This window comes from Mus caroli, unplaced genomic scaffold (genome assembly GCF_978045245.1).
Source record: "Mus caroli unplaced genomic scaffold, Mus_caroli_1 scaffold_20, whole genome shotgun sequence".
NCBI classification, from domain to species: Eukaryota; Metazoa; Chordata; class Mammalia; order Rodentia; family Muridae; genus Mus; species Mus caroli.
The window spans coordinates 14,785,609-14,808,237 of record NW_028227275.1 but is presented as its reverse complement, the minus strand read 5'-3'; the positions used below and the strand labels follow the sequence as shown (position 1 = coordinate 14,808,237).

Below are 22,629 nucleotides of genomic sequence, written 5' to 3'. Positions count from 1 at the left end.
CAGAAGGAACCAGAAGTCAGCTTCTCCTCCTCGCCAAAGACCCCAGGTGTGGGAAAGAAGCAAAATTACAAGCAGTCATTGATCCTAGTGTGGAAGGCCCTGCCTCTCATCTGGGGTCACTCTGAACAAAGAGCCCTGGGAAGCAGGGTGACAGGGAGCAGCGGGTGGTGACACGCAGACCACCTTCACCCTGAACTTCTCCCAGTGGGGTCATACTCTGAGTCTGATTTGGGGGCTGAACAGCTCCTTTCTTGCGGACTAGTCCATGGCGATGACAGACATTTCCTGTAATATCTACACCCTGCTGGTCCCCTGTCCTCCAGCCCCAGGGCCCCAGGGAAGAGATTTCTTACATGTTTTGGGCTCAAGGCAGAACCAAGGAAAAGAGCAGGAGAGAGTCTCTGCAAAGAGCCTAAGCATGCCTCCTGCAGCCTGCTGAGTTACTGGCCGTGCAAGAGGAAAGGAGTGCTTAGCCCAGACGCACGCACGCACACACACACACACACACACACACACACACACGCGCGCGCGCGTGTGCACACACACACATGCACACGCACGCACACACACAACCTCTGAGGCTAGCCTTTGAGAGGTCTCCAGTCACCTGTCTTGTCCCCAGCAGCCTAGGGACAGGGTGTCCAGCATGCTACCTCTCTCAGGACACTCTCTTAGAAGGCAGCTGACCACTCTGTGTGTTCTTGTTCTCTTCACAGTTTAAACTTCCCAAAGAGTACAGCTGGCCTGAGAAGAAACTCAAAGTGTCCATTCTCCCCGACGTGGTGTTCGACAGTCCGCTGCACTAGCCTGGGCTGGGCCCTGCAGGGGCCAAGAGGAGCCCAACTGCTCCTGGTGACTTCCAGTGTGACAGCTTGTAAAGGAGACACCCATGAATAAAAGGGCAAGTGTGGGGATGACTGCAGAGTGCCACACCCATCCCAGGCCCCACCCACCTCAGGCCCAGGGGCCTCACTCCTAGCAGCCCAGCCTGTGTGACCAGGCCCCTGTACTACACGCCAGTGAGGGGTGAGGATGCACCTGCACACCCTCCACACCCACCCGCTGCTGCCACCGGTCTCACTGTTGTGCTCCTGGAATGAGACAGCCTTGCCAGACAGCCTGGTGGGTAGAACATGCATGAGGACGCACTGCCTGGTCAACCCCAGCCAGCTTTTCCTCAGTCAGGCTGCTCCACCCTGCGGAACGATTGTTCTTTTTCTTGTGGAAACCGGATGGTATTTTTTATTGCTCAGCAAAGATGGTGCAGAAGCCATGTACATAGTGATTTTTAAATAGGACTCATTCCTAAGATGAACTTTATTGTCCCTTTAGACAAGGGTCTGGGGGCTTCCCCCCCCCCCAGATCCCACATACCCTCTTCCTGAAAAGATGCTTGGTGCTGCCTGTCAGCTCTGGACCCTGGAGGAGGCTGGGGACAGCTGACATACTCCATGCAGCCCTGGGTGGAGATTGGCTGTGGCCTGGAAGGTGTGCTATTGCCTTCCAAGCAAAGTAAGCCTCTGCAAGCTCTGGGGACTTCAGGGACTCAAGGACACGTGGCCCTAGCTATGTCTTCCCAACCAGGTCTCCCAAGAGCAAGAAGAGGGTAAAGCCCACTGCCTCCCCATCCTCCTGCTCAGGGCCCCCAGCTCTTTGGTCCCCCTCCCTTGGAGTCCCAGCCCCTGGGCTGTCTAGCTTATGAAAAACTGCAAACCAACCTCTCTCCACAGCTCTTCCTTTGGTTTTGCTGGCACTGCTCCCTGTGGCCCTTCCTCTTTCTCACATCCATTCTGTCCCCGTCTCCCGTCGCTGTCTCTTCCTGTAGCCTGGCCCTCTTGTGGGTGCCATGCTGTCACCTCCAGGACTGCAGAGCTTCCTGTCTTCCAGGGAAGGCACCTCTGTGAGCTGCAGAGGAGAGATCTCCCACTTCTGACCTGGAACTGGCAAGTGCCTTTCCTGCATTCTTGCCTGCCTCTAGATCGATGGTCTTTGTTCATTCTTTAGATTCAAATGTCTCCAAAGGAAAGATCTGTTGTCTGGCAGGAACCTTAAAAGAGCTCTGCTCTGTCTGCCTCCACCGCCTACAACGGGTGCCTCCAGGGGCCTTGAGAACTCTGGCTGGGGTCGCAAAGAAGCAGAAATTGGCCTTTGAAGGAATGGCTCGATCTGGCCTCATCCTAGATCTAAGCTCACCTAGCACTTAGAAGCAGACCCTTCAGGAGCATCCAAGAGGCTGGCTGCAGACCCCAACCAGCCAGATAGAAAACCTGTCTGGAGCCAACACCACACTGCCCTGGGACCTTTCCACAAGGACATCTCCAGCCATACCTTTAAAGCTCTTGTCTTCTGAAAGTTATGGGCCACCGAGATGCTATCAGCCTTGCCTCTGTTCCTTGCCATCACCGGTGTTGTAACAGCTCCCCCTCCCTAATTCTCTCCGGGCTCAGGGCCCCTCTGCATTCTCCCCTATCTCCATTTGTCTGGCCTGGGGGCAGGAATGCATGCTCTGAGCACCACATCACAGAGTTAGTGTTGGTATGTTAGTGCGGGAGACTCCTGGTCAACCTGCCGCCCTCCATCTACAAGGTCTTTGCAAGACTGGTGGTTACCACCACCTGCTTGGGTGGCTCCATTCTTGGGGAGCAGGGAATGGCAGGTAAGCTCTAGATGTTCACAGGCCCAGATGTCTTTCCTGCTTCCACCCTGTCAGGAACCTCAGAAATGTCTAAACTCCTGCTGGGACCAGACCCTGTCATTCCTGTGCAATGGCTCTAGGAGAGTGGCTAATCTCAGCCTGGTCTGACCAGGCCTCCTTTCCCTGGGGCTCTGGCTTCTTCCAGAGAAATCTCAGGGAAAGAGGTTCACCACATCGGATGAAGCAAGACTGCCCTTACTGTGACATGTGATGGGTGCTCTGTAGAGTGACCCTTCCTTCCCCTCCCTGCAGCAGCTCTGTGGGGTTAACCCATCATGGAGAGGGGTTCAGGAGTCTTCCTCACTGGCTCTACAGACTTCCTCAGCCTTTCCCCCACTCTTAGACCTTCCAACTCCACAGGACCAGAGATTCTGAAAGGAAGGGGGGGACTTCGACTTCTGTAACTAAAACCCCCTGGGCCTGTGTGGGCGGCCAAGGGCGGCAGTGCCGGCCGCCATGCTGGTGAAACACGTTCCTCCTCTTCTAAGTGTGACACTCCAGCAGGGCCTGTAGAAGCTCTGGGGAGTCTAAAAGGGCTAGGACACATACACGCCAGACCCTGGAGCCGGGGGCTGGGTTTTGAGATCGAGAGCTGGGAGAGAACCTGAAGATTGGTGCCCCTATGGGGCAGATCAGAAAACTCCCTCAGCGGTATTTTTTTAACCTGGTCTTCCCTCTCTGGCTTCCATGATCTTTGTGCCAGGCGAGGTGTCTGGGTCCCTGTTACAAGTCAGGAGCCCTGTCAGGAGACCCACTTCTTTTGTACAAAGATCTGAATGCTGCAATGAACAGATTTTTGTACATTTTTATATCAGTTTTTAATGTCAGTGGCGACTCAGTTCCTGGGGCTACAGCTGGCTCAGGATTTTTGTAAGAAATTTTGAGTGACTCACTTAGATCTTGTTCCTACTTGTCCCTCTTCCTCTGTGTAATCTAAGTGCATTAAACAGATCTGCAGAAGCGCCTGAGTTGTGTGCTTCTTTCTGCCATGCTAGAGTGTGTGTGTGTGTGTGTTCCTAGGATGTGTATGACACGGAATGATGGCATTTGTGACCTTGCCATACTAAGCAAGTGCTCTACCTCCGAGTTATATCCCTAACCCACCACATTTGCTTCTTCCTGGATACCTAAAGTAGAGGACCAAGATCAGCTCCCTGGAAGCCCAGGAGTGCCAGACACAAACACACACAGGCACACACACGCACAGGTCAGGGGGATTGGAGCTGGAACACAGTCTTGGGTACTGGGTGGGTGGTACCTTCTCTGCTATTTTACTGCTTCATTCCTCTTTAGTTTTTGGTTGCTGATGTTTGTTTGAGAAAGGGTCTCATCATGTAACCCAAGCTGGCCACAGAATCCTTTTCTTCCTGCCTCAGCGTGACAACTGTGCTGTCCAGCATGCCTTTGGCTGTTTACCCCTCCTCTGCCTAATCTGATCTTTGGTTCTAAAGGGACCCCCAAAAAGTGCCCAAAGCCTTTCTCACCTCCAGTTTTGCAGGCCCTGTTCTCCCTACAGCTAGCTATTTTCTACCAGGCATCTGAATTGAGCCTCTTCTTCAAGGACCTGGGGCTACACTCAGGTCTGGAAAACCTCAGAACCAGACAACACAGGCCAGCTCACCCTTCCAGAAACACCCAAGCTAGGTAAAGAGTCAAGGTATCTTTCCCTGGGCTGCCCAATGGCCTTTTGAGGGCCCTCATATTTTAGAGTCCTTTGTTGGGGATGGGGAGGAATGGGGGGCAGCCTAGGTGTGGCAGGACTGGCACCCACACAAGATTCTTGGAACCCTTGAAACCACCTGGGGCCTTCCACATTCTTTCTCTTCCTGCCAGGCCTAGTTTTCTGTCCTAGCAAGTGAAGTGGCAGGGCCTTTCTCCTGATCTTCAGGATCAGCTGGTAGCACTCAGGATTAATAACAGGTCCTGAGGCCTCACAAGGCAGAAGACAGTGGATTTCAGTTCCCATATGGAGGCTCTTAAGCCCTTTACTTTTCTCATTTGCTATGACTCCTCCTAGCTGTCTGGAGGACTTCCCAAGAAAGGAATTAGTGTCCATCTTCCCCCTATGACATCTTTCTGAACTCTGAAGAATGGCTGGCCTCTGAGCAATGGAGTTGGTCCTTCCTGGACCCTTGGTCCCTACAGTACCCAGGACAAGAGGAGAGTCTAAAAGCCAGATTGACAGGTCCAGGGTATCCCAGGCCATCATTTCCCCTAAACTCACCCTTCTTACCTAACTTACTGGGAAAACACGGGAGTCTGTGAAGATCTTGCCCCACCGAGAAAGCGGGGCGTCCTAACCCTGTGTCCCTGGGAGACAGTGCCAGGCCAAGGTTGTTTAGAAAGATAAGAGCTTTCTAGGACCCTGAGAGCTTTCTAGAGACCGGGTCTCAAGAGCAGAAACCCCATTCTAAACAACTTCAGGAGAGAGATCTGCCATGTGGCCTTTAAGGGCTCCTTAAAGACCTTAGCTGGGCGGTGGTGGCACACGCCTTTAATCCCAGCACTCGGGAGGCAGAGGCAGGCGGATTTCTGAGTTCGAGGCCAGCCTGGTCTACAAAGTGAGTTCCAGGACAGACAGGGCTATAAAGAGAAACCCTGTCTCAAAAAAAAAAAAAAAAAAAAAAAAAAAAGACCTTAGAAGACCTCCGTGTTACTGTGGGCAGCATCTATTTTGGCTCTTCTGGTTCCTTCAGTAGGGCCTCTGCTCCAGCACCAGGAGGTAGGGGGAGAGCCCAAGAGATTTGCCAAACTGGCCCAACCCACAAGGGAATGCAAGCTGGAAGTCACAGCGCAGCCTGCCAGGTTTTGAGGCAGCTGCAGGCATTGAGAGGGAGAGGGGGTGGGGGCTTGGGGGAGGGGAGGGTTTGATGGGATCCCAGCCTGCAGGGGCAGGTCAGGATGTGGTCTGGGAGGAAAGGCCCTTGGGGGCTGGGGGGAGGTGGGGCACAGTGAACCTGAGCCAGTCCTCTGCTGACTCAGGAAATCTGGGAGAGGCTAGTGAGATGTTCCTGCTCAGTAAAGGCGCTCACTGCCAAGTCTGATAACCTGAGTTTGAACACCCCAAACCTCCATGACAGGAGAACTGACACCCCAAGTAACCCTCTGCCACATGGGCACCGTGGTATGTGTGTGCACGCACACATATATAGGATTATTTTTACAGAGGGGCTGTGTTGAGACAGGGTTTCTCCAGATAGCTTTGACAATGCCTCAAACTCACACTGTAGTCTAGGCCAGGCTGGCCTTAGACTCACAGAGATCCACCTGCCTTGGCTTTCTGAGTCCTGGGATTAAATTTACTACAATGCCCAGAACACACACAAATATTTAAATAATCGATATATATATATATATATATATGTATATATATATATATATGTATATATATATATAATGTTTGGGAGAGGTTTTTTTGTTTTTTGTTTATTTTTGTTTTTGGGGTTTTTTTTTGTTTTTTCGAGACAGGGTTTCTCTGTGTAACCCTAGCTGTCCTGGAACTCACTCTGTAGACCAGGCTGGCCTCGAACTCAGAAATCCGCCTGCCTCTGCCTCCCGAGAGCTGGGATCAAAGGTGTGCGCCACCACGTCCGGCTCTTTTGGGAGAGTTAAGGGCACAGAACAGGGAAGGCCCCTGTTTGCTAGACATCCACTCCAGTCTCACAAGAGGTCTTAGGGGATGGAGCACAAGAGCTCGGTGGCAGTCTGTAGATGCATCTTATATTGTTGAGGCTCTGCAGTAACTGTGTGTGAGTAGTAAGCACTGCAAAGCAGGCTGAACAGATGGCTCAGTAGATAAGAGCAACTGCTGGAAAACCATGAGGACCAAGTCCCCAGCACCCATGTGAAAACCAGCCGAGTATGCCTATAACCAGAGGGTTGGGCGGGGACGTGGATTCTGGGAACTCACTAGCCAACCTGCCTCACCAGAATAATGAACTTCAAGCCCAGTGAGCGACCCTCTCTCAGAAAAATTAGATGGTGCTGGGTGTGCACTTGGGAGGCAGAGGCAGGTAGATCTGAGGTCAGCCTGGTCTACACAGTGAGTTCCAGGCTAGCCACCAGAGCCTACATAATGAGATCCTCTTTAAGATTTATTTCTGTGCCCCCTGCCCCTCTATGTCTTCTCTACCCTGGGAGCAGCTCTCCTGCCTTGGCCCCTCATCCCTGAAAATGTCTGCCTGCTCCAAGCTTGTCTCTACCCGCTCCCTGATCAGGAGCACCTCTCAGCTGCTGAGTCCTCCACTGTATGCGGTGAAGTGGATCTGACCACAGATGCCAACAGATGAGGGCCCCAGCTGCTTGGCAGCCCCGCAGCCTCTTATCCCTAACCCCAGCTTCCAAACCAGCACCATTTCAAGGCACATCATGTGGGTGTTGGGAACTGAACCCAGGGCCTCCACAAGAGTAACAGGTGTTCTTACTTTCTGAGTCATCTCTCCAGCCCAATAATATATTTTTTTTTTTTTTTTGGTTTTTCGAGACAGGGTTTCTCTGTGTAGCCCTGGCTGTCCTGGACCTCACTTTGTAGACCAGGCTGGCCTCGAACTCAGAAATCCGCCTGCCTCTGCCTCCCGAGTGCTGGGATTAAAGGCGTGCGCCACCACGCCCGGCTTCCAATAATATTTTTTAAAGGTCAAATATATGGGCTGGATGCCATGCTACATACCAGCCATCCCATCACTTGGGAGGTGAAGATGGGAGGATCGGGAGTTTGAGGCCAGCCTGGGCTACATGAGTCTCTGTCTCAAACAAGCAAGCACAGAAGCAAGCAAAGAATGTGCATGCTTGTGGAGACACGTGATGTGAAGAAATAAAAGGTGAGGGAGAGTAGAGAGCATTTTAAATAGGTCAGGGAAAGCCCGAGGCATGGATAAGGGGTCTCTGGGACATGAAGTAAGCTATAGAGACATCTGGGAAGGACCAGTGAGGCAAAAGTGCAGCTGGAAAGACTAGACCATGATGCACAAGCCTGTTTGAGGAGCCACAGGGAAGCAAGTGGCTAGAACTGAGGTGTGTGGCCAGTTCCACAGAGGCTGGGTTGCATGGGGTCTTCTAGGCAGACAATGCCCTGATGACCATCTGGCACTCATTGCTGTTGTTCAGCAATGTGTACCTGGGTTCTTTTTGGCTCAGAGTCCACTTAGCTCAGTTCCCCTGTACTGGGATCACGGGTGGGGGCCTCTGTGCCTGGCTTGCTTTATTTTTGAGACACACTCTGTCCTAGTTAACATTCTGTCAGTTTGACAGGCTTTGGACTCACATGGAAATCAACCTCTGGGTTCACCAAGGAGAAGTTGTCTAGATTAGATTAGCCTCTAGGCCTGAGAGTCAGGGATTATCAAAATGAGATTAAGAAGGCAAGCCCCACCTAACTGTAGGCATCTCCATTCCATGGGCTACTGCAACTTCAACTTTCTCTTTTCGTCCTTTCTTTTCTTTTCTTTTTTTTGAAACAGAGTTTCTCTGTGTAGCCCTGGCTGCCCTGGAACTCACTCTGTAGACCAGACTGGCCTCGAACTCAGAAATTTGCCTGCCTCTGCCTCCTGAGTGCTGGGATTAAAGGCATGCGCCACCATTGCCCAGCCAGCTTTAACTTTTTCAAACCTTATTTTTAACAATGGTTCTTAAACACTTTAACCTCCCTTTTAAAGGATATGGGGTGGGGGTAGGGGGGGATTGGTGTGAACCTGTTTAAGAAAGGTTCTCTGGAGCAATTCCCATTTGTGCTGTCTGGAAATCAGCAATTCAGCTCAATGAAGTTAACAGCAGCAGCTTGATCTACTCACAGATGCCTCACAGATATATCACTGGTCCAGTTCAGTAGAGTCGGGTTAGCAACAATGGTGATACAACCTAGCTGAGATAGCAGGAGGGACCAGGAGGAGCACCAGGGGAAGTTCTCGGCTGTGCTCTGATCAGGGAAGCGAAGATCAGCAAAGACATGAGACCAACAAGCACCGCACAGCTAGCTCTGTAAGCAAGCCAAGCTCAGCCTCTATCACTGTCCAGCGAGTCCTATTTATACCCTCCAAACATCACGTGTCCTCCACGGATCCTGCCTCAGCATGTGCCTCCGTCTCAGCTGACACCACTCTGCCAATCAGCCTGAATCCACAAAAGTGACAAGAAACTTCAGCAAACGCAAACCACCAGAAGGTTTTGGTGAGTTTCTCTCCACAAGGTCACAACAAATGCCGCTCAACTGCGCAATGCAAGACAGACCAATACAAGCTTGTTGTTAGCAAAGAATCCTTCATCACATGTCCTTCCATGTGTCTTCCTTAACAGAACATCTCACCTGTGTCAGCTTCAGCAAAACCTTCCTTCACATGTTTGCCCCAGCTAAATTCCATCCAACCGACTTTCCCAAGAACCCTTAAGTTTCCACTTCAGGCTACTGTCCCTAGACTGAAATGAATATATCTCCCTCTGTTCCCTGAGTGGGTGCACTGTGACCAGCTGCTTCCTCAAGCTCATGCTACCATGACTTCACTACAATGAACTGTGGTAAGCTTGAGCTTTCCTACCTGGCCTCCATGTTCCTAGAATAATGACTCTGAGACTTAATTACTTATGAATAATTAGTAGCCCATGAGCTTTGACTTGTTTCCTAACTCGCTGCTTATATAACCCATTTATTTCACTTTATGTCTGCCTCATGGTTGGTTACCTCTCCTCAGTTTCATTTGTCTGTCTCCTCTGAGTTCAGGGTGAAATCTTCCACTCTTGACTCCTTCCCAGAATTCCTCTTTCTCTTCTGCCTAATGTCTCACCTTCTAATCCTACCTCGGCTCATTGGTCGTCAGTTTTTTATGATGCTTCTACAACATGAGAGATTCTCTCTACATACCTCCTGAAGTGGAAACTTAAGGGTTCTTTGGAAAGTCAGCCAGATGGTGTTTTGCTGGGGCAAACACGTGAGGAATGTTTCATTAAAGTGGACACAGGGGGGCTGGTGAGATGGCTCAGTGGGTAAGAGCACCCGACTGCTCTTCCGAAGGTCCGGAGTTCAAATCCCAGCAACCACATGGTGGCTCACAACCATCCGTAACGAGACCTGGCGCCCTCTTCTGGAGTGTCTGAAGACAGCTACAGTGTACTTACATATAATAAATAAATCTTTAAAAAAAAAAAAAAAGTGGACACAGGGGGCTGGTGAGATGGCTCAGTGGTTAAGAGCACCCGACTGCTCTTCCGAAGGTCCAGAGTTCAAATCCCAGCAACCACATGGTGGCTCACAACCATCTGAAATGAGATCTGGTGCCCTCTTCTGGAGTGTTTGAAGACAGCTACAGTGTACTTACATGTAATAAATAAATAAATCTTTAAAAAAAATAAAGTGGACACAGGTGAAAGGCTAAGGCAGACTAGAGAAGGAACATTTAGCTGAAGCAGACACAGGGGAGAGGATGTTCTGCTGAAGCAAGCACGTGAGAGGACATGTGATGAAGAATCCTTTGCTAACGGCACACGTGTATTGGTCCGCCTTACATTGTGCAGTTGAGCTACATTTCTTGGGACTCCATAGAAACGCACCAAAAACTGGTGGTGTGCTACAGTTTCTTGCCGCTTCTGACAACTCCGCCTGATTGGATGCACATGCTGAGGCAAGGCCTGTGCTGAGGAGACATGTGGAGGACACCTGATGTTTGGAGGGTATCAATAGGACTGCACAGTGACAGAGACTAAGCTATGCTTGCTTACAGAGCTAGCTGTGCAATGCTTGTGGGTCTCATGTCTTTGCTGGTCTTTGCTTCCCTGAGAGAGGCATAGCCAAGAACTTCTCCCGGTGTTCTTCCTGGTCCCTCCTGCTGACTGGAGCAGAGGCTGAGGCCTGGCTCTCTCTGCTTAGCTGTATCACCATTGTTGCTAACCCAACCCTACCAAACTGAACTGCTGGTGTATCTGTGAAGTGTTTCCAGGCTGGCGAGATGGCTCAGTGGGTTTGAAGGTCCTGAGTTCAAATCCCAGCAACCACATGGTGGCTTACAACCACCAATAATGAGATCTGATGCCCTCTTTTGGTGAATATGAAGTAGCTACAGTGTACTTATTTATAATAAATAAATCTTTGGGCTGGAACAAGCAGGGACTGAGTGAGCGGAGTTGACTGGAGTGAGTGGGACTGACTAGAGTGAGCAGAGGTCCTAAAAATTCAATTCCCAACAACCACATGAAGGCTCACAACCATCTGTACGGCTACAGTGTACTTACTCACATACATAAAATTAAAAAATCTTAGAAGAAGAAGAAGAAGAAGAAGAAGAAGAAGAAGAAGAAGAAGAAGAAGAAGAAGAAGAAGAAAGAAGGTGTTTGCAAATGGATCAAGATGCCACTGCCTGCTAACCTGTGAACTGAACTGCAGATTTCCAGACAACACAGACAGGAGTTGCTCCAAAGAACCTTTCTAATCAGGTCCACCTCCCCATCTTCTTTCTTTCCCACTACTTCTGGTGGATGGTGGGTTATAAGGAAGGTTAAAGCATTTCGGAACCATCATTAAAAACTGGATTTGAAAAAAATTAAAGTTATACTCGCCTTTTTGTCCAATAAAAGGCTCTTTCTCTAACATCAATAAATTATGTACAATAAGAACAATTATGAAAGTGTAACAAGGGCTGGTGAGATGGCTCAGTGGGTAAGGGCACCCGACTGCTCTTCCGAAGGTCCAGAGTTCAAATCCCAGCAACCACATGGTGGCTCACAACCATCCGTAACGAGATCTGGCGCCCTCTTCTGGAGTGTCTGAAGACAGCTACAGTGTACTTACATATAATCAATAAATAAATCTTTAAAAAAAAAAAAGAAAGTGTAACAAGTAAAACTACACTCACCAGATCCAGGCCATTTGTATTTGGCAGTCTTGGAGAAAATACTCAACTATCTATCCTATCTTGGTGAGTTCAAAGTTCCGTACCTAAGTCATTTCCTTTCATAACTTGTATTTATAAAGTTAAGAATATACTTTTAGATGTTAAAAACATTTTCTTAAATCCTAAACAACGTAAGTTTAGTCATGATACTATAATTTTCTAGTTTTCAACCCCATCAGAGATCTAAGATGGATAAATATTACCTCGGTAAATAAGAAGTGGAAAAAAAAAGAGAGAGAGAGTGAGAAAAAGCCGGGCATGGTGGCGCACGCCTTTAATCCCAGCACTCGGGAGGCAGAGGCAGGCAGATTTCTGAGTTCGAGGCCAGCCTGGTCTACAAAGTGAGTTCCAGGACAGCCAGGGCTATACAGAGAAACCCTGTCTCGAAAAACCATTAAAAAGAAAAAAAGAAAAAAAGAAAAAAAAAGTGCAGAATAAGCAGCTTCCAAAACTAGAAATGACAGAGGAGGCTGGCTGCCTGCTCAGTCACCTGTGATACCTCTGAGTTGTTAGAGCATCTTTAGCCCTCTGACCCAAAACATTTGACAGACTTCTCTGTGAAGCAGGAGTTGTGAAGGACTTGCCTACCCTGTCCTTGCAGAGCTCAGCAGTTGACTTCCCTGCATCTTGTTTGTCTACTGTCAAACATACTGTCAGCAGTTGAGGCAAGGGCAGTTTCTTGCCCAGTGGCTAGCTTGCCACATTTTAAGCAATCTCCTTGTGGAGGGTCTTCAATGCTCATCTTCTTCGAATTAGTGTGGGGGTACTGCCAGGAGCAGACATGGCTCACTGTCAAAAAGATTTTTTATTAATAAAATATCTTTAATTACCATATTCTGTAGATCTCTGAGGTTTCTGAAGACCGTCTCTTTATCCACAGTACATCTGAACTGCTCGATTCTACCTATCTACTATCTGCTTAACTTTGAAAACATCTTCAGGAAGCGTATTTCTGTAATTAACTAAACTAGTATGTAACACGACAAGTATGTAACAAGTTTGAATGACTATTCACTTGCATTTTTTTTTTTCCTCTGTGTAGTCCTGGTTGTCCTGGAACTCACTCTGTAGACCAGGCTGGCCTGGAACTCAGAAATCCACCTGCCTCTGCCTCCCAAGTGTGGGATTAAAGGTGAAGGCCCACCATGCCGGGCCTTCACTTGCATTTCTTAATTACCCTGAACAGTTTGTAATAGCAGCTTTCAAAAGGACTACAACTTACCATTGCATTTTTAAGAACCACAAAGGAACAATATCTTAAACAAGAGTTGTAACATATATGCATAGTATGTTGTAACAAAATGTTACCTTAAATTTGTATCAATATACAAAGTCCATACCAACATAAAAATATTTAGCTTTATCTAGTAGATTCAATAATTTACCCTTTTACCTATTATTCCTAGAACACCCCCCTTTTTTCTTTTCATCCCTTTTCCCCCTTCCTCCTAACAGTACATAGGAGAGAAAGAAGGGTAAAGAAAAGGAAAAGAAAGAAAAGGAAGAGCCGGGCGTGGTGGCGCACGCCTTTAATCCCAGCACTCGGGAGGCAGAGGCAGGCGGATTTCTGAGTTTGAGGCCAGCCTGGTCTACAAAGTGAGTTCCAGGACAGCCAGGGCTATACAGAGAAACCCTGTCTCAAAAAACCAAAAAAAAAAAAAAAGAAAGAAAAGGAATACATTGAATCTAACATCCCTTACTTTGTTTTCTTCGTGACCAAGACCATTAATAACTTGGAACCAACCCCCTTTTAATGTTGATACATCTATGACCCAATCAACAATCAAAACCCATCCACCCCACCTCTTGGGAATGCAGCATCATTCTTTTAAAATTGCTTCCTGCTGTGGGGTGGGGGGCATTATTTTCTTTTGGAGGCCCAAAGAAATTTGGGATATTGGCCAGTTTTAAGAAACCTAGCTGTGGCATTTGTAGTCCAGTCTCTGAGTGCAAGGCTAAAATGAAGTCCTAGCTGGAGCAGTCTGTGATGGTGACCAATTTAGCTAGCCATTCTGAAATCATCCCAAGTATGGATTCCTGAGGGCACAGCATTGAGGCAGTCTGAGGTAGGATCAGGCAGGATGCTGGAATAACTGTGTCTCAGCATCTCAGCATTCTTAAGGTGAATCTTGTCAGAGCTGCTTTAACCTCTTTGGTGTCTGGTTGTTTTTCTCTGTGAACATATAAACATTCATAGGTAATATACATTTCTACATAAACCTATGTATTGCATGTGCAATATGCACGGTTCAGCTAAAGAAGATTCTCTGCTCTCTGTTTGAACAGGTAATTAGTGCATCTTTTTTTTAAAAAGTTACTTTGGACTATATCACCAAACTGTAATACAAATTTTTATCCATGCCATATGAAAGAATGGCATATGTCCTAAGGATTCTGTAGCCAACAAGATTCATTGGCTACGTTTAGCTGAAGTTTTGGCTGGAAGACATCTTTATGTCTCAGACAGTCTCAGAGCTATTCGTAAGTAGATGATCAGCAATACACATTACCTGTCTTGTTGGCCTTTTTGATTTCTTTCTTCCTGTCTGTAGTCAATATCTTCAGGGGGTCTCCACTGGTCAAATCTACTTTTTATTAATTTTGATGGAATCCATAGCGTTTCTTCTCCTGTTGAAGCAAAGACCTCTTCCCTAACAGAACACATTTCCTTCCTTCCATTCTAAAGTTATTCATATTTTTAAAAGATTTAAATGAGATAATCATTTATATGGGTACACTGTAGCTGTTTTCATACATACACCAAAGAGGGCATTGGATGGCTGTGAGCAATCATGTGGTTGCTAGGAATTGAACTCAGGACATCTGGAAGAGCAGTCAGTGCTCTTGACTGCTGACCCATCTCTCCAGCCCAAGTTATCACATATTTTTGCTGATCTCATCTAGCACTCCTTTCTAAAATCCAGTGCTTTACAGTAACTGTGCTCTATGTCTTATTGACATTCAAAAAAATGTAAAGTCGCTGGGCAGTGGTGGCGCACGCCTTTGATCCCAGCACTCAGGAGGCAAAGGCAGGATTTCTGAGTTCGAGGCCAGCCTGGTCTACAAAGTGAGTTCCAGGACAGCCAGGGCTATACAGAGAAACCCTGTCTCAAAAAACAAACAAACAAACAAACAAACAAACAAACATAAGACAAAAAAAGTAAAGTCAATAAAACATTAAACTATTTTTGGGAGAACCCATATCCCTCTCCTGTTCTATGAACATTTCCTTTAAAGTCCTTAACAGGACTTTAAAGCTCTACAATTTAATTTAATTGCTCTACAATTGCTTGTCCTATAGGATTGTGAGATATTAGCAATACCACAATTTATGTCATAATGCCTAAAATATTGTTGTATTCTAATGGATACGTATACAGAAGCATCATTAGCTCCAACCTGTAAAGACATCTCCAAGATAGCCATCATCTCTAAAAAACAATGTGCAAATCCTTTAAGAATTCAAGGCAAAAGTCCCTTGGAATTCTGAATATGGATATCAACATGTGTACATATTCAAAATTTTCAAACTCTACATAATGAAACATATAAGCCATTGTGTTTCATTAATGACATTGCTCTAAGGTAGTATCATTAAGCCGAATCTGGACTTTTTCTTTCTTTTCTTTCTTTTGCCCCCCCCCCGCTTTTTTTTTTTTTTTCTTTTTTCTTTTTTTTTCCGATTTCTCTATGTAGCCCTGGCTGTCCTGGAACTCACTTTGTAGACCAGGCTGGCCTCTAACTTAGAAATCTGCCTGCCTCTGCCTCCCAAGTGCTGGTACTAAAGGTGTGCGCCACCATGCCTGGCTTAAAGAATCTTCTAGTCTCTGTTCTATGGCCTCTAACCTAACATTTAAGTTTTAGTCTTCTCCTTCTCAAGGTTTGTTTTATTCTAATTTCTCTTAAAGAGGATATATATAAAATTGTAACCATTACTGAACATGTAATTATTTTTATGCTGACAGTCAAAACAAAACTATATGGGGTCCAAATGCCTTCTTCTATTGTGTTTTCCATTTTTTAATATGAAAAATATTTTCTTTTCTAATCTCTCTAACTCTCTACCTTCTCTTGGAGACCTTACCTTTCCATCTCTGTCATTTCTTGGGAGACTTTATATTGTTGTGTTTTTTGTTGTTTTTGCTTTTGGTTTTTTGAGACAGGGTTTCTCTGTGTAGCCCTAGATGTCCTGGAACTCACTCTGTAGACCAGGTTGGTCTCAAACTCAGAAATCTGCCTGCCTCTGCCTCCCAAGTGCTGGGATTAAAGGCGTGCACCACCACGCCCGGCTGACTTTATGTTTTATATTTATAGTCAGTATTCCTATGACTGCCTATGTTCAGCTTCTTTCTTTTTAGTATATCTTCACCTTTTAAAACATTTCTATTTTTTTTCTCTTCTTTAGAGACTTTATTATTTTCAAACTAAATATTTATCTTACTTTTATTGTTTTCAAATGTATACACCGTCAGTTAGGAAGTTGGTGGCTTTTCAGTCAGACCACGGCTCTGGGGAAATGTTCTTTCTGCCCTTCCGTGGCTCTGCAGGCTCCTCGGGCTAGCATGTGTCTATGGTGCTAGCTTCGTGCCCCTTGGCTCTGCCTAGCAGGCTGCCCTTGCTTATTTCAGGGCTGAAGTCACTATTTCCGCTTCCGTGAGAGCTGAGCCTCATACCCCTGGGCACTGGCCCGGAGCTGCCCTGCTAACCTCAGCTCTGGGAAGTGGCTCGTGCCTGCCCGGGGTCCTGGACTGAGGCTCAGTGCTCAGCTCAGTGTCTGCTGCTCAGAGACCTCTGCTTGCTCTCTTAGAGGGATTTAGTCCCCTCGCCAGCTAGGAAATTGCTCCCAGAGGTTCTTGTCTATACCTTCCACTTGGGACCTTTCTAATACCTGAATCTTTTGTTCTAAGCTTGTGCTTCCAGCTAAGCTTGGATTCGATACCTAACATGATGGGCATATGATGGCCGCCTTCTACCCATGCCTCGTTGTTCCCCGAATGACAACTCTGAGACTTCCTTATGAGTAAATGCCTAGGCTCATTCCCCAACCAGCTTGTGACACATATAACCTGTTTGTTCATGTCTGCCACATGGTTGGTTACCTCTCCTCAGTTTCATTTGTCCGTCTCCTTCGAGTCTGGGATGAAATCTCCCGCTCTTGACTTTTTCCCAGAATTCCCTTTTCTCTCTGCCCAGTGTTCCACCTTCTAATCCTGCCTCAGCCCATTGGCCATCGGATTTTTATTAACAAGAGATGCTTTCACACAGTACACGCTGTGGAGAATCCCAGAACTGTGAGCCAACATAAAGCTGTGTTTCTTTTTGGGAAATGGGGGTTTGGGGTGTGTGTGTGTGTGTGTGTGTGCAGAGTATGTAGGAGTTGAGAGAAAGTTTCTGTGTAACAGCTCTAGATGTCCTGGAACTCATTGTAGAGCAGTGTCCTCGAACTCACAGAGACTGGCCTGCCTCTGCCTTCTGTGCCCTGGGATTAAAGGCATGCGGGCCACTGTGCCTAGCTAAACCCTTCTTTAAGCAGCTTTTGTTGGGTATTTGGTTCCAGCCACATGAGTAACAACGTTGTTGCTCAAGCTAGTCTCCAAGTTGTGTGTTCCTGTTACCTTGGCCTCCTGAATGACACCATAAACATGCCACAACACGAGACTGTTGAGCTTTTTGTTTGTATTTTTAAAGATTTATCTGGCAATATATGCCTTTAGTCCCAGCATTGGGGAGGCAGAGGCCAGCCTGGTCTACAGAGTAAGTTCCAAGATAGACAGAACTACCCGCAGAGAAACAAAACAGCCAGGTGGAGGTGGCAATGCCTTTGATCCCAGTATGTGGGAGGCAGAGGCTGGTGAACCTCTGAGTTCAAGACCAGCCTGGTCTACTGGTGGAGAGTTACCTTGTCTTCAAAAACCAAAAAAAAAAAAAAAAGAAAAGAAAAAGAAAAAAAGAAAGAAAGAAAAGAAAAGAAAAGAAAAGAAAAGAAAAGAAAAGAAAAGAGCAGAGCTGGGCAGTGGTGACACCCGCCTTTAATCCCAGCACTCGGGAGGCAGAGGCAGGCAGATTTCTGAGTTGAAGGCCAGCCTGGTCTACAAAGTGAGTTCCAGGACAGCCAGGGCTACACAGAGAAACCCTGTCTGAAACAAACAAACAAACAAACAAACAAACAAACAACAACAACAAAAGAAAAAGGCACGTGACAATCTGGTATAGCCATGAGACTGAATAGTAAGATCTTGCTACAGTCCTGATGCTGACTGCATAGATGCGACAGTTAAAGATAGAGATAGATAATGTCTAACCCATGGGACTCAAAGTACCTGAGAGAAACTTGGGTGGGGAGCTATGTGGATCTGCAAGCTGGAGGTCATCTCCAGTCCGGAGATGTTCACCTGAGAGATCAGCATCTGGACAGAAATAAAGGCTCACGACCAAAGGAGAGGGGTGGTTAGGAAAGGGGAGGATGGAGAGTCAGACTCTCAGAACTGTCAACATCCCCAGCTTGGGAAATACTGAGTTGAGAAGTATTGAGAAGAGCCTGATGTCTTCCAAGCCACGCTGGAGAAGGGAGAAGAATCCTTTTGATTGGTCCCTAGGTCACTGATGAAATGGCCAGAGACACACCTTCCACCTGCCTCTAGCAAACACGGCTTAGGGGCCATTTTCACATTGTTCAATCATTAGGGGCCATTTTCACATTGTTCAATCAGACATGCATATGAATTAACTCATGTAGTCCTTTGTTCACCGTGTAGCCTCTCACAGAAGGGTGGCAAAGTAGAAAAGACCTGTGCTGTCTTCTGTCCCAAAAAGATCAAGGACCCAGAATTCACACTGAACTGGATTTGGAACTTAGTTCTACAATTTAAAATAAGTCTCTGAAATCTATACACCTAGTACATACTTCCCCACTGAGCCTGTCTATCAATGTGTCCCCGAAACATTGCCTTTAGATAGCTGAGCCAATCAAGTCTCTACCACAACAGAATGCTCATCGATTCTCCTGGTTCTTAGTAAGAAGTTTCTTGGGTTGTTTTGTTTTGTTTTTGTTGTTTTTTTTCAAGACAGGGTTTTTCTGTGTAGCCCTGGCTGTCCTCGAACTTAGAAATCTGCCTGCCTCTGCCTCCTGAGTGCTGGGATTAAAGGCGTGGGCCTGTCTTTAAATGGTTGACAGAGAAGTCGGGCCTCAAAAAGAAATTTGCAGCCGGGCGTGGTGTCCCACGCCTTTAATCCCAGCAGAGGCAGGTGGATTTCTGAGTTCCAGGCCAGCCTGGTCTACAGAGTGAGCTCCAGGACAGCCAGGGCTATAAAGAGAAACCCTGTCTTAAAAAATCAATCAATCAATCAATAGAAATAAATAGAAACAATTTCAAGCCAGGCCTAGTGGCACAAGCCTTTATCTCTGCTATTCAGAAGGCTAAGGCAGGAGGATTACAAATTCAAAGTCTGACTAAGCTACAAATCAAGTTTAAAGCAGGCTAGGCAACTTAATGTGAGCCTCGTGCGCACGCACATGCTCACACACACACACACACACACATACACACATATGACATGTATGAATATAGTTCAGTGATGAAGTATTTAACATCCTAGTGAGTCTGGGATTAATCCATACCCAGCCCCAGAAAAAAAGATGTCATTACACATTGTACATATGTGTCAACAAGGTATCATATTAGACACTATGAATGTTGTTTTGGTTCAGGTTTCTATCGCTGTGATGAAACATCCTGACCAAAACCAACTTGGGGAAGAAAGGGTTTATTTCATTTTACAGCTTCTATCATCCAGGGAAGTCAAGACAGAACTTAAGAAAGAACTTGGAGGCAGGAACAGATGTAGAAGCTGTGGAGGGGAGCTGGTTTCTGGTGTGCTCAGCCTACTTTCTTTTTTTGTTTGTTTTGTTTTGTTTTTCTTTTTTTGTTGTTGTTGTTGTTTTGTTTTGTTTTTCGAGACAGGGTTTTTTTTTTTTTTTTTTTTTTTGTTTTTTCGAGACAGGGTTTCTCTGTGTAGCCCTGGCTGTCCTGGCACTCACTTTGTAGACCAGGCTGTCCTCGAACTCAGAAATCCCCCTGCCAGCCGGGCGTGGTGGCGCACGCCTTTAATCCCAGCACTTGGGAGGCAGAGGCAGGCGGATTTCTGAGTTCGAGGCCAGCCTGGTCTACAAAGTGAGTTCCAGGACAGCCAAGGCTACACAGAGAAACCCTGTCTCGAAAAACCAAAAAAAAAAAAAAAAAAGAAATCCCCCTGCCTCTGCCTCCCGGGTGCTGGGATTAAAGGCGTGCGCCACCACGCCCGGCCTCAGCCTACTTTCTTATAGAATCCAGTACCACCCGTGCAGGCAGGGATGTCACCGCCACCGTGAGTCCTCTCATATCAATCATCAATCAAGAAAATGCCCCATGGAGTTGTCTATAGCCCAATGTGGAGGGGGCATTTCCTCAATTGAGATTTTCTCTTTCAAATCAACTCTAGCTTATGTCAAGTTGACACAGAACTAGTCAGCATAACTATGTATCCGTATTATATGGCTTAATTAATAAATTTAAAAAAGGACTTGGGGCTTGCAAGATAGCTTAACCTGGCAAGCGTGAGGGGCAGAGTAGAATCCCCAGAGTTTATGTAAAAAGCCAGGCAAGGCAGCAGTGTGTGGCATTAATGAGTCCCTTGTAGGGGAAGTGGAGACAGACCAGTGAGAGGCAGGGTCTCCGAAAGGTAGACATCCCTGAAGAACAACCAACCCCCAAACAAGGCTGTGCTCCAGCCTGTGTGGGTGAACTCAAATGTGTCCACACACATATAGGTAGTTTGGCCAAGGCTTTGGGCTTAGTTGCTTCCACCATAAACTAAATAAAACATTGTGCAAGATAATAGAGGCAGTAAACATATTTATATATTTACCAGGATATACATAGAATGATAAGCACATCTTGATCCTATTCCTAGCCTCTTTTGTTATTGGTGTCATTATGTGGATTTCTTTCTGCCCCATAGCTAATCCAAAAACAAGTTCTGTTGGCTCTCTTTCCGATATATAGCAAACCCAACGGCTCAGCACCAGCTTAGAGTCCAAATGACTTGCTGTGACTGTGACAGGTAATGCCCTATATGTTCTGGTCCCTACCTGTTTCTCTCCCTCCTGTGATGCCTTCTTTCTGTCCAGGTACAAGTTTGTGCATTTGTTTTTTGCCTTTTGATGAGAGCCCTGCTTCCCTGTCTACTCCTACATGATTTTTGGTATGCATTCAGGTCTGGGTCAAATGTTACTTTTACTTAGAGCCTTTGCGTGTGCCTCTTACTCTCAGAAATTATCCTATATTTAAATTTAAAAAAATGTAGCTTTCCAGACAATTCCCCAGACCTAGAAAAATGCCTCTGATATAACAGGTCTTTGTTATACTGTATATTCATCGACTGACCAACAAACCCTAGATATTTCACAGCTCTCTAAGCGTCTTTTGAATAGGAAAAGGGATTGCTAGCAGGTAGTTTTAAGCTTCAGAGATGTAGGGGAAAGTATCTCAGAGATCGGGCTCCATGGTGAACCTTGGCAGTTCCCTGCTCAATTTCTCTAGACACTTGAGCAGACTGATTGACAAACCCTTCTTTCCTCTCAAGTAAAAAGAGCTATAGCAGAAGAGGCCCAGGGAAAAAATGGTCCCATAGCCTGGCAGCATTATTGCCGTTTTAAGGAGCTGGGCTAGAGCCCCTCCCTCTTCACCCAATGTTTAATGTACCGAAGTTAGTGCAAGTCACGTGAGAGCACGAAGTTCGCCACGCCTCAAAGAGGAGGAGTCTCTCCTTGGGGACCAATAGCCTAAGCCGTTTCAGGAACAGCCCTAATTCCAGCCAGGGGAAAGGGGCGGGGCCAAGAATCAAAGCAGCTGTAACAGCACTTCCGGAAAGTACGCCCCTCCCCTCCCCCCTCCCCGTTTATTTCGCTCGTACCGGGTGGGCTGAGCCAGCGGGTGCTGATTAAAGGCGCCGCCTGCCGCTTTCTCCTCGCCTCCCCCCCACGCCTGTCTCCCCGCCCCCTTTCCGAGTAGCGGGACCAGCCTTGATGTAGGGACACCCCTGCCCCCTCCGCTTCTATCGCCCTTATCCGGGAGCCCCGAGCGCCGCAATCCTCCTGCCTTCTCCCGCCCCCATCTTGCCCTCTTCACTCTGCTTCGAACCCATTGTATGCGGGGCAGCTGCGAACCGGGGCCGGAGACAGTGTGCCCAGTGTGCCCCGTCAGTGGGTCCCGCGGGCCGAGGCTCTCCCCCGCCCGTGCTGCTCCAGGCAGGGGCGAGAGAGGCCCTTCCTCGCTGCGCTGGTGGCTGGGACCGGCGGGCCGCACCCCCAACCCCAGCGTGAGCCCCTAGTGTCCCTTCTTAGAGGGAAGAAAGCGGAGAGACCCGAGGCAGAAAAAAAGCAGCTTCTAACTGCCCGGCCCGCTGATCATTTTTATTATCGAGATTATTATTAAAAGGGGGCGGGACCCCAGGATGCAGAGAAGGGGGCCAGAGACGCAGCTATTTCTATTAAACAGATTATTCTTGAAATAATACACGCAAGATGGCTGAAGGTGGCTGTGATGAGTGTTCGGGCTGGGGGGTGGTTTCTTCCTTTTATTCCCCCCCTTTTTTTTTTCTTTTTTCTTCCTTTTTTTTTTTTTTTTTGATCTAAGGATAAAGCTCTGAAGCGACAGCCGCAGCAGAGACCCTGCCCGGAGTGCCCGCCCTCCCCTCACTTGAGAAGCTGCGGGAGGACAAACGGACCCACGGACAGAGCGACGGGCGCGGGCCCGCCCCGGACGCGTCGCCCGGGCAGCGCTGGGGGCAGCAGGCGCTCGTCGTTCTGCCGACTTCTTCCAATTCTAATCTTTTTAAAAGATTTTTTTTTTTTTTTTTTTTGGAAAGGATCGGGATGGGTGGAGCAGAGGTAGAGAGAAATCAAGACTTGGCATTTTTCTCCTTCTCTCTCTCCTAATTTGTTGGAGACCACCAGCCCTCCCCTTGGAGGAAAAAAAAATCCCACCAAAGGGAGGGGTGGAAAAGCGAGCTACAGGACCC

The 22,629-nt window shown here is 47.3% G+C and overlaps 1 protein-coding gene across 2 annotated transcripts in view; it reads left to right on the top strand.

Annotated features, from left to right (window-relative positions):
- Positions 1–910, top strand: part of Sufu (SUFU negative regulator of hedgehog signaling) — an 88,644-nt gene extending 87,734 nt beyond the window's left edge. For both annotated transcript variants that reach the window (XM_021151827.3, XM_021151826.2), the window contains exon 12: positions 717–910. In XM_021151827.3, coding sequence (XP_021007486.1) covers positions 717–806 — 90 coding nt within the window. In that variant the 3' untranslated portion in view covers positions 807–910. The remainder of the gene's footprint in view (positions 1–716) is intronic.
- Positions 911–22,629: the final 21,719 nt, after the last annotated feature.